Here is a 16386-nt window from a genome sequence, read left to right on the forward strand (position 1 = left end):
CTTGTGCCATTATTCATAAAATTGTCATTGTTGATCTCAGGTATGCAAAAACTCGTATGAGATGGGTTTTGTGCATGCATACTGATCAACCTAAAGTAAAGAGTAGGGAGTGTTGCACTATCACTTTTAGACTTATATAAATGATCATGCGCTTAATTTCTCATATGCATTGTGACATTTGAAGAAACTAGGTTTTCTTGTTATACTGTTAAAAAAATAACCGAACCTTTTTAATTACGCACCAACTTAGATATCTAATGATGTGCAGTTGGCAGCATTGTGTTCCATATAACATGTGGTTCCTCTGTAACCACATGTTCTTGGATTGTTGATGTCACATTTAGTTTTTGTGCTATTGTTATTTGAGTGCAACAAGTTTAAGTGTTAGTAGTCATTTTTGTAATGTGCATTTTTCAGGAGCAATGATACAACGTAACATTTTGCGTGAAACTGGGGAAAAATTTCACAGAAATTTTTCAAGGTTTGAAACAAGCTTATGGAGATGATGCTCCGGGTCATACACAATGCTGCGAATGGTTTTCACGATTTAAAAGTGGTCGTCAGTCAATTGAAGATAACCCTCAACCAAGAAGGCCTTTGACTTCAACTGATGACACCCACATTCAGAAAATCAACGATCTGGTGCGTGCAAATTGCTGATTGGCTGTTAGAGAAATTGTAGAAGAAGTTAGCATCTCAAGTGTATCATGCCAAGACATTTTGACTGAAAAATTTGTACATGCATCGAGTAGCAGCAAAGTTTGTTCCTTGTTTGATGACTGAACAGCAGAAAGAACACCTAGTGGACTTTGTCAGCAATTTCCTGAACAAGCTGATGATGATGAAACATTCATGCAAAGGATCATAAAGGGAGACAAAAACTGGGTTTATGGCTATGACATTGAAACAAAAGTTCAGTCATCAAAAAATCACACCACAAAAATTGCTACTAACACTTAAACCCGTTGCATTCAGATAACAGTAACAAAAATTAAACAAGATATCAACAATCCACAAATATATGGTTACAGAGGAGGTTATGCAGAACACAATGCTGCCAACCGCATGTCACTAAATATTTTCGTTGGTGCATAATTAAAAAAGTTCAGTTATTTTTTGAACAGACTTAGTACTGAAAAGCCAGTGTAAGTTTGGTGGAATGGTGTTAACTTTTATTTGTTATGTAAACCCAAGAGGTTTAAGCAGTCACTCTCAATTCAGAAAATCATAGTGATGGTAGTGGTGATGTTCTAGGTTGAAAAGATCCACTCTTTGTTGAGTTTATAGTGAAAGAAATTTTATAAATGTTTACTGTTTATTAACATTTACAGTTATGTCTCGAAAGTGCAGTGGGCAATTCAGAAATGCAGGAGAATTCTATTGACTGCTGAATCCTTCATCATAACTACACCTGGCTTCACACTTCTGGTCAAACATGACACTTTCAATTGTTTCAAATGAGAAGTTTATTATCATACATCCTTTAATCTGGAATTGGCCATTAACAATTTTCACCTCTTTATGAAACAGAAGATCTTTTTAAGAAGAGTACATCACTTTTATCATGTTGAAGAGCTGAAGGAAGTAATTTATTTATGAAAAGATTGGCAGCATTTGTGGATGACTACAAGTACAGAAATGTTGTTATACATTGGGATGTTTAGGCAAAAATTAGCATAATTATGTGGAAAAATGATTTAAGGTGTTAGAAATAAGATAAGCATTTTATTAAAACATGTTTATTGTTTACTTTCTTATTAAAATGATTTTGGTCCATACTTACATCACCATTTTTTTTTTTTTTTTTTTTTTTTTTTTTTTTTTTTTTTTTGAGTGGTTTATTATGGGATCTGGGTGATTTAGAGAGATGCGTAAACTATCATGATATTTGTTTTTGCAAATGTGACAACATAATTAAAGTTCAGTGTTTCAGACTTAGTTTCTGTATTTATGAATTATATGGAAATCAGAATTTTATTTTATAATCTTTTTTCCCTGGCTTCCAGATATTTCATTCATTATTTACAAGAGATCTTTGATAACCAGGTAAAAGTGTATTAGTATTTTTCTCATTCTTTTTTAATATAAATCTATGGTGTATCTTAAAATAAGGTCTATTTTGAAATCAAAACATAACTAAAAAATATAAACAAACTTTATCATTTATAAAAAAAACATTGCTACTTTCAACTTAATTCAACATATTTTTTGTAGTGTTTCACAAGCTTTTTCATTCCCTCTTCAAGAAATTCTGCCGCTAGTGACTTAAATTATTAGTAAGCCATTTTTCAATTTGTTATCTTTGTGATGCAAGCCACTGTTTAAGGTAAAGAAAAAGAAAATAAATAACTGCTGAGAGCTAAGTCTGTGCTACAGGGTGGAGGATTGAAAATTTTCCAATTAACTCACTGTCTGACTTGCTGTGTGTGGCCAAGGATCATCATGCAAAAATAAACCCTCCAGTATAACATCCTACATTGATAGTTTTTTATAGCCCTTAATATTTCACAATATATATCATCATTCACAGTAGTTCCGCAATTACTAAATTTGACAAGGACAACATCTTTTCTCCCAAAAAAGTGTAGCCATAAGCTTCTATACCACTGAATATTCTTGTTTGAACTACTTTTGTCTAGGAGATGAATGTTGCCATTCCACTGATTGCTGCTTTGTCTTGACATTCAAATAATTCAAATAGGAGATCCAGGTTTCATCTTTGGTAACAGTATAATCAAACAATTCATCACCTTCATTTTAGTAACACTGCAAAAATTTCATGTGCTGCAATAAGATGTTTTTCTGTGTATGTGTCGGTTAACATCTTTGGTACACATCTGGCACACAATTCTCTATAGCCCAATTTTTCAATCAAAACTTATAAATCAAATTCTTTGAAGCATCAAAGATAATTGTGAAATGGTGGAGACCCAATTTTCTTAAGTAAAATTGTGTTAAGTAAGTAAATTGTGTTAAATTAAAAAGATAAAACCATTTCTGCTTAGGAAATCAGAGATTTATAGAACAAATTTTAAGAATAAAACTTGTGTAATTAAATTTATATTTTCAGATGAATGCAATTTTACCTGGTTGCCACAGTTTTGTGATGTTTAAGAATTGTTTTGTTTTTTTTTTACTACATTATTTGGAGAAAAAGATTCTTAATTATTATGTTTTTGTGATCTGATTGCTTATTAAAAGAACATTTTAATTATGTAATTTCCTATCATGTTGTATTTGGCTGAAACTTTGTATTAAATAATAGTAATCTGTATAATTTTTTGTAAGTGTCAGCTCTTATTTTTCTATGGAGAATACTATGAATTATAAATAATTGCAAACCCATTATTACCTCTAATTATTATTTGGGTATTAACTATATATACATGTGTAATATATATATATATGTAATACATGTGATGATTAAAAATCTATTTTAATGTAAATTGTTCTTTTTAATGCAGGGCACAGTTTAGGAGCAGGTGTTTCAATTCTGTTAGGACTTTTATTAAGACCTGTGTATCCTGATATTAAAGTGTTTGCGTTTGCTACTCCTTGTAAGTAAATGAACTATTTTTTCAAAATATAAGTGCATTTTATGTAACATTTAATTATTCATAATTTATGCCTGCAACATCCAGTAGTTATTAAATATAATAATTTTTCAAATTTTATTTTATTTCATTAAAAGAGATTTGAATATTTTTAGAGTGTTTTTGCTGCTAGTGACTTTGCTGTTAATTTGAATGCTGACTAACAGATGATTCTACAGATGTTGTTAAATAAATTTTTCTTTACTCATAATTTTTACTTGAAGATTTAGTTATTGCTTGCTCTCTTTTTATACATTATGCATTATGATACATAATTTTTGTATGATACATTTCAGTCATTTAACCTTTAGGTCAGATATACCAAACGGTATATCTGTCTAAGTTTTATAGGTCTTCAAGTGTAATTGTACCTTAATTATATATGGAGGTTCATCCTTTAAAAATGTTATAAAAATCTTGTGTATTATTTTAGCTAAAACTTTCTTCAATATTAGAAACTTGTGATTTTTCATATTTTATTTTTTTCTGATCTTTATGTTTTGACTGTTATTTTCTGTAGTTATTTATAATTTTCAAAATCTGTTTCTTTTCTGCAGTTATGTCAAACCTTCCATTTATTTTGTTTACTTCTGTGAGTACTTATTGCAGTCATGGATTCACCAAAGACTGTTTTTGACTAAATAATTTTTTTAATTTTCTTTCTGGTTTTTAAGGTCATGTTTTTAATGTTTTCCCAGTCGCATTTGTTATTTTAATTTCTGTTTTTAGTTCTTTGCTTAATTTGATTTTTCTGAGTCACATTTAGGAATATTAATGGTTTTTATTCATTTAAATCTTTTTAATAAAATATTTTTTTATTTACAAGTTTTATTTACTGGTTAGATTATGATTGCACTTTTTATTGATCAAATCTATTCTAATCATTTTGTTTTATTGTGTTGTTTTTTTTGTCTTTTAGCTGGATTGTTATCATTAGAAGCAGCCAGATATACAGAAAATTTTGTTTTATCTATTGGAGTTGGTGATGATTTTGCTATGAGGCTTAGCATCGATAGTTTTGAAGATCTTAGAAATCAACTTTTCATTGTACTTCAGGCTTGCAGACTACCAAAGGTAATTAGTTTTACTGTCTATATTTTTGATTTATTAGACATTTTTGTGTTTTATTATTGGTGATAAAAATTAAAAAAAAAAAAAAAATTTTAGTTATATATTTCATAATTTTGTTAATTTATTTAAGATAAATTTTAATTTTAATAATAATTAAAAGTTTACAATTTTATTTAAACAGTACAAAATTATACACCCTTTAAAAGAGTTAGTTATACGTCATGGAAAAATATGTATAAAATTAATAACCAGTTTTTAAAATACACACCACTGTATCATCTCTAATCATGGTGTACAAAAAAACTGGTGATTTTTTTTGTTTGAATCAAAAATAATATCATTTTCACAAAAAGGATTTGTATATATTTTACATTGTCCAGTAGTCAATAAAATATTCTAAAATTTTAGATAAATAAGTATTTTAATGGGATGAATTATATTTGAGTTATTAAGCTGTGAAACATTGTTTTTTAATTGTTATTGATATTCATTAATATAAATATTAATACTTCATCGAACTGTGCTATCACTCCGCCAAACAGTGGTAGCATCTGTGCCTGTCATCAAGAAAGTTTGAGTCCTCTTTTCCTTCCAACAAACTTGGTGTTTTTCATAAGTTATAAAATTTGTCTTATCATAAAGTAACTGTAATTGAGTATAGGCCTATTGTTGTTCTGAGAATAAATTCGACAACATTTAATATTAATAACTCCAATGTTTGTAATCAAATAAAAATGTAAGTAATAAGCTAATAATTCTGTTAGCATAAATATAATGTACTTAGGAGTTTAAATTTTAGTTTTCTTATATAGGTAAATATGGACTGTTTGAGGGTGGTAGTGTAAATGTGACATTGCTGTAACTTAGACCAATATAAAGCGCAAAATATGCAGTTCTATTTATATCTTACACAACATGTAACTATGTAACTAACTTCTTTGCTAGAGCACTAAGTGGGTCAAATGGAAAAATTAAATGGAATTAGAAGTATGCAAAAATTGAATAAAATAAACATATATACCTGTGCTGATATTAGACATACGTCAAAAGTAAGGGTTGACTGCTAACAAAAAGATTATTGGCTATGCTGAATCAGATTGTACTTGCAGGATAACTCCAATTGGTTCATTAAATAGCTAACACTGGTTTTATAATTTATTTTTTGTTGTGAGTTTTAGTATGACTGAATAATGTCAATTGTGACTGTAATTAATACCACTATTTATGAAGTCTTGTTGTGGTTTAGTCTCTCTAAAAAAATTTTATTGCTGTGAAATTTTCTATGAATTTTGGGAAATTATTGAACTTATAATGAGGGAAGGAATTAGAATAAAAGTTAAAAAAAAATCTATCCTTCTTGATTGGTGTTTGTGCAAAGGAATATTTTGCCATTTCACAGGATACTTGTACTGAATCTTTTAAAGAAAAAATTAGATAAGACTGTTATAAACTATGATCAACATCGGTCCTAAAAATGTTGATTGATGAGTATATAAAAATCAAAGGAGTCATCTGTACATGCATTCTTGGACAAATATGATAGAAAGAGAGAACAAATTTGTCATCATAGGTTTTGAGGTGATGGTATTCTATATTATTTTCTGTTTTTTTTAATCTTTTAATCTCAATATATTTACAGTATATTACTTATTCAGTTTTCTATTTAATATACTGAAATGTTTTTATTTTTCTCTAGTTTTTACCATCGTACTATTACCTGATTTTTTTTATAGTTCATTCTGTTACCAAATGAAATAGACCTGAATGTCTTTACAAAATACAGGCCTGGCAGAAATAACTCAGATTTCCCACCTCTGCTGTTGAAGTGCCAGTAGCAAGGTGAGGCATGGCTATGCTATATTATAGAAAATACCATATTATTTCATTTGTAATCATGGGATGGAATAAGAAGCAGTATGTGTTCATTATAGGGACTATTTAAAACTGGGAATTCTTTCATCAAAATTCAGTAATTATTTCTCACTCACTTAAGGTTAGGTCAAAATTCTGTGTTTTCTGATAGGAGGACCATCCTATTGTTATGGGTATACAGTTTCGGACTTGAAGAATAAACCACTTTGTTGCATTGAAGTGCCCAAAAGCATCTAAACAGTGCGACAGGTCATTAAATAATCTCTATGATGCTCAGCTTTTGAAAATGATACGGCTCTGGGATTTTCAGATTGGACTGTGAGAAAAATTTTACATACTGGCTTGAAATTTCATCTGTACAAAATGGTGGACATACAGCAACTAAGTGAATAATTTGGATGAACTGTGTTACATATTGCAGGGCTATTTTTTTAAATGTTCTAATGAAGTATTATGTTGACAAATGAGGAAGCACATTTTCATCTGTTAGCTGTGTTAACAAACAGAATTATTGATACTCACCAGAAAAACAATCCTTGACCACTCCACGAATGCCCTCTCCACTGTGGATGTGTTACTATTTGGTCCCTTGTTGTAGATTTTGGAGTGATAGGCCTTTTTGCGGAGAAAATGCAAATCATTACTGATTTTTCTGATCGTTGTGTTGAAAGTAACTTTGTGCAACTGAAGCTTAATAAACGCTGAGATCAAGTTGTGTGGTTTTGTTTAACAAGATGGTCTCACTACTCACGCAGCTAGATAATCCATCAATGTTCTGAGAGAAATGTTTCCTGGGTATCTAACAACCAATTGATATTCTGTGATCTGCATGTTCACCTGACCACTGTATGTGATTTTTTTTTTTCTCTCGGGGCATCTGAAGTTTTCAAATATAAGCTGAAGGCAGTTGATGATCTAAAAGCTACTATCTGATTAGAAATTGCTATGACGCTACCAGAAATGACCAGACAAGTGATGTGGAACTTTTATAGGGAATGGTGGCTGGCATACGGAGGTTATATGTTTAAAATAAATAACAGGTATGTTAACAAAATGGTGAAAATTGTTCACTGGATTATTAAATACAAATTTTTATATCTTCTATATGATGTCTATTGTGTTTTTATTTTTTTTTATAACTGGGACATGTTTCTGTTCAGCTCTATAATGGCCATCCAAACTTGTTTGTCTCTTTAGAAGATTGTGTCACAAATTCTTATCCTTTGCTATTTTTCTTAGATGTATTCATTTTTTATCTTATAATCACATCTAATTTTTAACATTTTCCTGTAACATGACATTTTAGAGGCCTCTATTCTGCTTTTCTTTTTATGAATAAAAATTAGATTAAAACTTTCTAGACCTTGTGATACCGTTCAAGTTCACTGAAGAAAAAAAAAATCAGTCAAATAGTCAGCATGAAGATCATAGCCATTATTTACTGGGATCAAATCATGGTATCTTTCTGGTGGATTTTATAGAACAGAAACCCTGTAACCAAAAATACCTTCAAAGGTTAGTAGTATAATTCTAAACTGGGAAATGGGATATTGATGTCAAGAAATTTTCTCACTATGACTTTAAATGACTGCAGTTCAATAAATCTGATGGACACTTTCTGATAACACTCTCACAGTACAATCCTCACATTAATGAGTGAGTAAAGCAGATCGAAATGTCCTTTTGTTTTCTTTTTATTGATTTGAGAAGAATGAGTTGGTCAAGAGGGTAGAACTGTGAAATATTAAGTTGTGGCCATTTTATGCAACAGGTATTAAAAATATCTTATTTTTTAGTATAAAAGATATTAAGAAAACACCAGTGGCAATATAGAAAAAATTAACTGGATAATTACAAATACTCAATCTTTTTCATATTTGTTTCTGAACAGCCAACCTTTAATTTTGACATATGCCTTATAGTTTGAAAAGAAATTTGTTATTATGGTGTGCATTGCTTGCCGCTTTTATGTTTAAAACAGATTTTAGAATAGGATATTGTAAGGATTCTTTCTTTGTTGAAAAATTAATAAAAGTTATTGTGGTGGCTTATTTTTGTTAAAATGATATTCTAGTTTATTATTGATGAATAATATAAAATCATATTCGTTGCTTTATTATTCTAGTTTTGTCATAGGATAATTAGTATGTTTTAATATTACTGAGGTTCTGAAGTATCAGTTAAATATCATTTCTAAACTGAAAATTAAAAAAGTTTTCATTATCATTTCTTTCCATTCTATTTATATTATTTGATATATGTTATCTATGCAGGTGGGGAATGGTGATGTGAGGTTGGCAGCTGGTTAATTGTATTACAGTTCTATACACAGTTCATTATTTCTTTACGATAAACAAATGATTATATCATCTCTTGTTACAGGTTACAATTATTTCTTTATGCATGTGTGATTTGATGTTAAAGATTGTGTAATGTGTTTTATTCATTCCCTTGTTTTTGTGTTTGTTTCTTAATGTTATTCCTTATTTTCCTTGTAGTAAAACTTTTCTTACTTTATTTATAACTCCAGCCCATCGATCTGGTCTAGTGGTTAACTTATCATAAATCAGTTGTTTAAAGCTGATTTTCAAAGTTGAAGGTTCTGAGGTTCAAATCCTAGTAAAAGTTAGTTGCTTTTTTATGGATTTGATTACTAGACAGTGGATACTGGTGTATTGTGGTGGTTAGGGTTCAGTTAACCACACATCTCAGGAATGGTCGCCCTGAGACTGTATAAGACTACATCCCATTTACATGTCATACTTATCATCCTTATCTCATTGGATGTGGGGGGTTGCTTATTATTCACTAGTTGAACAGATTGCAGCATACACAATAGAAAAAAAATGTATAACTTTATTTTTACTTTATTTATTTATTTTGTATCGGTCTGTTTGTATTATTGGTGTGATAAATATTTAATTTAAAAACATTTCTAATTGTTATTCTCAGTTGCTATTGTTAATTGCTTTTAAATTTGTTTTATTCTTTTATTTTTTATTTGTTTCAAAAGAAAGAAAGGTTATATGTTTAATTTTATTTATTCTGTTTTTATAAATGTAAGAAAACTAATAGTATAACCGCTGATGTTGATCAGAATTAGTGATGTCAGTAGTAGAATACATTTGTTTCTATTTCATACATTTTTAAAACAATCTGATCAATTTACATTTTTAACCAAATTCAGAAGATACTGTCTTCAGTTAAATCTATTTGTAATTTAGTTTTTCTTTAAAAATATATATCTTCTAGTTTTATCTTCACTAAACATACCAGTTTTTATGAATCTGTTTAGTTTATAGAGGATATTCATTTGGTGAATTTATCCTTAATTTGTTAAAGATAACTTTAATTTTTTTTATATTAAAAAAAAAAAAAAATAAATCATCTTCATTATTGCTCAGTAAAGGATTGGTATAGAAAGATGATAAATAATCTGAAGTTACTGTGATTTAAAGTACTTTTATGAGAAAATTTAAGCAAATTACGCTGAAATCGTAAGGTTCAAGTTGTGCACAGGCATGGCTTTTTTAACCTGTTGTAAAATTCATTATCATCATGGTGACTATTATTTGGCATCAGTGCTATTGTATAAATAAATAAATAAAATTTGTAGATAGAAAAATTTTACAGATTTTTTATTCCAGAGAACCTTACCTCGTGCTCAAAAGCAAGTTAATTTTATTGTTTCTTTGCTTTACTCTTCTTATTTTTATTTTAATGCAGGCTTTCTCTTTTGTAGGTTTTTGTAATAATATTTTTTTATTTGGGAAATATTCTAAATATTTTTTATTGTTTCTATTTATTTATTAAACAAAAATAAAAAAGATTTCTAAAAGAAAAACTTATCGAAAGTAAAAATGTTTTTCAAATTCAACTTCAGGTCAGCACTAAATTAAGGGTTGTAAATGTCACTAATTATTGAAAGTCAACATTTAAAAAAAGAACTCAAAAAAATTTTTTTTTAGTTTTTAGTATAGGTTTTTTAAAAATAGGTTTTATTTCTTCCAATGATAATAAAAACTGAGCTTTTGAAATGTCAACAGGATGTATTCATGGCACATTTAATAAACACAGTGATGTATTATGTAATAATAATTTAAACTGATCTCTGTAGTTTGTTAGCATCTTTCATCTGAAAGGTTCTGGGTTCTGAATTTTGCACACTGGCAGCAAAATTTCCTAACCAGTAGCAAATTTGCGCCAATGCACCTGGCAAAAGATTAAAAAATATGACCTATATAATTGAAGTTAATAGGTTTAATATTGTGGGTTTAAAAAGCATAAGAATGACATAATTACAGTCTTCCATGAGCATTAATCATATAGTTGCATAATGCTGAACAGAAAACCTCTGAAATCAGTTTAGAATTTAGCCTACTTAAATTCAGAGTTCAGAGAAATATTACATAATAGTTCAAGATGTTTTAAAAAACAGGAAAGTTTTGTTTATTGTAATTGTGAGTAATTTGAAACAAAAATGGTCATGAAATACAGTCAAGAAAACTTTGCAGCCAAGAAAACTTTATGCAACAAATTTAATTGTTCTTTTATTGTGAGATGTAGGCAGTGTAGTAAGGATGTAAGTAGTAAGGATGAATTGTGGCTGTCAAAGTAATGTAAAAAACAATCAGGAAAACTTAGGTTTGGAAAACGTTTGTGTGGAGTATGGTAGGCCAACTGAAATGAATAGTTGTTTAAGGGAGTCCTGAAAAATGAGAGCACAACCTTTGTAATAACAGTGGCACTTAGTCTACTAGAAGTGGTAGAAGTACCATGTGAAGAAAGGCTTAGGTAATTTCCAGATTTAGTTATAGCTAGAATAGAATCAGATAGATGTATTTGTTAAAAATCCTTGTGACTATTTAAACGTATTATTGATATGAGTACAGTAGGTGTATTATATATTTTATTTTAGAAGGGATTAGGAAGTCCAACTTTATCTGTAAATTAAGAGCCAGATTGGTTATTGTGCAACCACTTAAAGAAACAAAGTTCCTGAACAGGTTATAAGCAGCTACTACCCAAAAAAGGAACCATCAGCTCTACATGTCTTGAAGCCTCTGTGTGAATCCAGCATGGTGTTGACTGATACCATAGAAGGAAGGCCTCTTCACAGGTAGCAAGTTTTTTCTTGCCACATATCATTGGAAGATTGAGCCAGTTTCCTCTGGAAGGAGACAGCTTATTGCTGATTAGTGATTTTGCATTAACCTAGATTAAATATATACTATATCAAAAAAAAAAAAAGAAGCAAATTATATATATATATATTTATAACAAAAATTGCTGTTTTTACTCCAGAAATCAAAGAATTAATATTAGATAAATGCATAAAGATACAAGGCATGTTTTTAAAGTAAGTACTGTTTTGAAATTCCACCACTGCTACACTGCGGTCGGCATTCCACACATGTACACTGTGTACCCACATCTATTGGCAAGCCGCAAATGCCATTACGGAAATATTCGACTGTGTTTACGTTTGTGATGAGAACATTAAGGGAAATAGGAATAAATTCCGTTGTTGGAATCAACATTGCTGATGGTATGCATTATATTTACCAAATAGACTTGTACAATTTGAGACATTTGCAATCCCAAGTAGCTTATTTAAATGTAGAACTAGGCATGGGGTTCGTGCTTCTGCGAAATCGGTTAGTTAGTTCAGAGGGCAATGATGTAGGACAGTCAAGATGTCTGGAAGAGGCCTGCAGCGAAGGCAAAAGCCAAGTTAAAAGTCACTGATGTAAATGTCTACCAAGGCATTTACATCAGTGGCATCCCAACCGAAGCCTGGCTTATTACTGTGAGATGTAATCAGTTAGAGGGTCTGAAGACGACTCCCATTAAAGCCCATCAGGACTATGAATGGGGGGGGGGGTGACGACCGGAATCATCACAAGGTGGGTGCCTTCCCCTTTGCGGGTGGGGATGTGTTTACATTTGTGAGTATTTAAAATGCCTCTGCTGATTGAGAATCCCGCCGACTTTGAAATACGTGGTGTGATTCGTTTTCTTAGTGCTAAAGGTGTGAAAGCAGCTGAAATTCATTATCAGATCAGTGAAGTGTATGGAGAAAACATTATGAGGAATGGAATGGTATGAAAACGGGTTAGAGCTTTTAAAGATGGCTGCCAGAATGTTCATGGTAAGGAACAGAATGGATGACCTCCTGTCATTACTGAAGATTTGGTGCAGAAAGTTGATGAAAAAGTGAGAGAGAATAGACGCTTTGAGATTTCTTCGCTGTTTGAAGAGTTTCCTCAAGTTTCAAGAAGTGTTGTCTATGAAATTGTGACTGAACGCTTAAATTTATTGACAACGATGGTGTCAAAGCGACCGTGTTGCAGTGGTTATTAAGTCAGGCGGCAGACTTCTTTGACGACGGTGTTCAAAAACTGGTTGCATGATACAAGTGCCTTAATACTGGCGGCAGTTATGTAGAAAAGTAGATTAATGTACAGGCTTTTACATAAAAATAAAATTTTTAAGAATAGTGTATTTGTTTTTTTTTTTATTTCAAAATGGTACTTACTTTAAAAACATGCCTTGTACTAGTTGTAGCTTAAATAAATAATTTACAATGCAAATGGTATTAATGAAAATTATTTGAGCACATATTTATGCACGTGTTAAACAAAATTCAGAAAATCAGATTTTTTTTTAATTAGTACAAAAGTTGTTCAGAAAGTTCTTGCCCTGATAAAGAAAATACAAGATTTCTTAAAAAAGGTTTTTTTATTTTTCATTGTAGTCTCCATACAATCTGATGTATGTTGGTCAATGACTTTCCAATTTTTTAATATCCTCATCATAATGTGATTTGTCAGTCTGCACAATAAGTGATTGTCTCAATTGTGAATCATTTGAAGTGAATATTTGTCCAGGGAGTCATTTCTTTAGGTTTGGAATGAGAAAGTAATCTCTGGGAGTCAAATCCAGCAATTATGGTGGATGTGAAAGCACTTTGAAGCATAAGTCATGCATAAGTCATGAAGTCTTGCAGCAACAACCCGAGACGTATGTACAGGTGCAGTAATTTAGTGGAAGACAACATTACTGCATTCTTTTTGGCCAGATGTGGATATCTAGCCTCAATAGCACCGCAGACCAGTAGGGAACTGTAGTATTCCCTGATGATGGTCCTGGCTTTTTCCAGGTAGTCGATTAGTACCACCCCAAGAGAACCCCAAAAAAAATCATAGCTATAACTTTATTGTTTTCTTTAGTGATCAAAGCGTAAACAATTTTTACTTTCTTTAGTGAACTTTCTTCTGAATCCATGTTTCATTTTTACTATTATAAAATGTCAAAAAAATTCAGCAGAATTGTATACAAATAATCTCAACACCTTGAGAAGTGTTCAGTAGTTTTTGGTCTACTGTTAACTAACAGTCAGCACCCAATTGAAGTTTTTCATAACCAAAACATTATTTAAAATGTAATGGATGGAATTTAACAAGATGTATTAATGTCAGCAAACTCATGTTCCTTTAGTCAATCATTTTATACATTATGGTGGATTTTTGTGACAATTTTGTTGGTTGTAGCAGTTTTTGAGCTTCTTGGCCATTCATCATCTTGAATTGATGTACACAATGTTTAAATTCAGAAATTCAATTTTTTTTAGACAGAAAACAAAGGGGAAAATTCTTTAAAGTAGAATCTAAATCTTTTTTTTGTATTGTCAGAGTTAATCCTTTTAAAACAAAGTACTTAATAACAGCTGAAACTTAATTTTATTCATTTTTCAGAAAATGTCAAAACTTGTTTGCTTTACCCGTTCACCATAAACAACCAACTAAATGTATGCGTTTAAAACCTCACAGCATGCCATCCAAACGATCAGAGCTGTTTGGTTATATTTCCACCATCTCTGTATCAAGCCAAAAACTTTAACAGTTCTGGTATTTCTCAAAAATTTATTGACAGAGTAATATTTTTTTTCTATATAAAAAAATCTTTTAATTGTATTTTAAATGAATTTTTGAGTTCATTTCTTCAGATGGTTTGGTAATTTGTTGAAAAAAGCAATGGGGGCATAATAAAACTGTTTCTTGTAAGCTAAAGTACAGTATGAGTTAAACAAAAAAAAAGTTCTGTTCTCTGACTTGAAGGAGATATATATTTTTATTTTTTAAGAATAAATTATTGCACTTTCATAAATATGTGGAAAAATTAAATAGTTTAATTTTCTAAATATTGATCTACATGATTCATACTTATGGGTACCACACATTTATATTCCAATCCATTTTTGTACCCAGAATATCCATTATGAGTTTCTGTGGCAGACCTGAGAGATGATATTATTCTTCAAATAATAACTGTTTAATAATTATGAAAATCTAAACATCCTGAAGTATGAAAAATCTTCACTCAGACCCCTCTGGAAGGAGTGTTAACCCTGCTAAAGCCATTATCAGGGATTCTGTTAATATCATTTTCAAGAAAATTTGCAGTTACCTTTGGAAACCGTAAACCTTACCTACAATTTATACATTATTTGTAATTATGGTTATGTTTTAGGATAATGAGTAAGTTATTCTTATTTATTATTGCTGTTATATATGTTATACCTGTCTTTGGCTTTATCTATTTGCTTTATTTATTTGCTTATGGACTAGTTTTAATTCATGTGATATTATCACTCTCAAGTACGTTTTACGTAGTTGTATAATATTAAAAAATGTTTTTAATATTTAAGAGTTTCTTATTCTGTAGATCTAATATAATTAAGCTACAAATTAGATTTCATTTATTTGCTGTTTGAATTGTGTATTGATAGTCTATAAAATTGTAAAATAAAAGAAATTGTATGAAAATTGTAAGGTAAATTGGAAAAGAGAAAATTGTGGCAAAGTTTTTGGAAAAAGAATAGCCCATTGTTGGTGGGCTGTATATTGAGGCTTCTACAGTTAGTATCACTGAATTTAGAAAGATGTCTATAGCAGCATTTCTCAACCTTTCAGTATTTGCGACCCAATTTTCAATCATAATTTTCATCGCTCCCTCCATCTCATACAATAACAATGTATACAATAATAATGCATTTTGAGTATTTTAATGTTAAAACTACACTACAATCTTAATTATAAACTCTACAATTTACCAAGCGTAAAAGTATATTTGTTGATATTTGGCAACACAAATCCGCTCTATTGACAAAACCAGAATTGATGCCTCTCTGTTGCTCTCCGTCTTACGTCCACCATATTAGACATTCACGCAGCTTCACATGAAGTTCCGATTTGACTCAAACATTCTGGAATGTCTGTGCAAACATGTATAAATGCTGCACATTGTTTAATTCCAGCCAGTCCCAGTCGAGTCGATCCTTCTGTCGCTATTGAATCTGTTGTGAATGTGTGTGTTGTAATTTGCGTGTTAATTGCAATTCACAGTATTAAATATTCATGGCAGTAGATCTATACAGAATCATGGATAAATTTTTAAGTGTGTGTAAGTGAGCATTAGATGATAGTGAAGCATCGACAAGTGCATAGATAAGCGTGGCTCCGAAAATAATATCAATAAAATATTCTCAAGAAAACCTAAATTTTGGGTTTATCAGTACTGAAGTAAATGAAGAAGAAAGGCCCCTGTGTGTTATTTGCTCAAAAATTTTGGCAGCAGACAGCATGAAACCTAATAAACTTAAATGACATTTGGAAACTCTTCATAGTGAGTATGTTAACAAATCCCAAGAATTCTTTGAATTAAAGTTAAAATTATATGAAAAGTAAACATCATTTTTAAAAAAGACTTTGTCTGTAAATGAAAAAGCTTTACTTACCTCTTACAAAGTTTCATATAAAACAGCCAGATGTAAAAAGCCTTACACCAT

General features: G+C 30.3%; 1 protein-coding gene across 4 annotated transcripts in view; it reads left to right on the top strand.

Moving 5' to 3' along the window:
* The window catches only part of LOC142324083 (diacylglycerol lipase-beta-like), a 284175-nt gene that overhangs the window by 256534 nt on the left and 11255 nt on the right, over nucleotides 1-16386 (top strand). For 3 of the 4 annotated variants that reach the window (XM_075364715.1, XM_075364714.1, XM_075364716.1), the window contains exons 11-12: nucleotides 3465-3557; nucleotides 4513-4667. In XM_075364715.1, the coding sequence (XP_075220830.1) occupies nucleotides 3465-3557; nucleotides 4513-4667 (248 nt within the window). Of the gene's footprint in view, nucleotides 1-3464; nucleotides 3558-4512; nucleotides 4668-8809; nucleotides 8919-16386 lie in introns of all 4 variants that reach the window. The other variant, XR_012756212.1, reaches the window with a different exon arrangement.

This window comes from Lycorma delicatula, chromosome 4, assembly GCF_047948215.1.
Source record: "Lycorma delicatula isolate Av1 chromosome 4, ASM4794821v1, whole genome shotgun sequence".
In the NCBI taxonomy this organism is placed as follows: domain Eukaryota; kingdom Metazoa; phylum Arthropoda; class Insecta; order Hemiptera; family Fulgoridae; genus Lycorma; species Lycorma delicatula.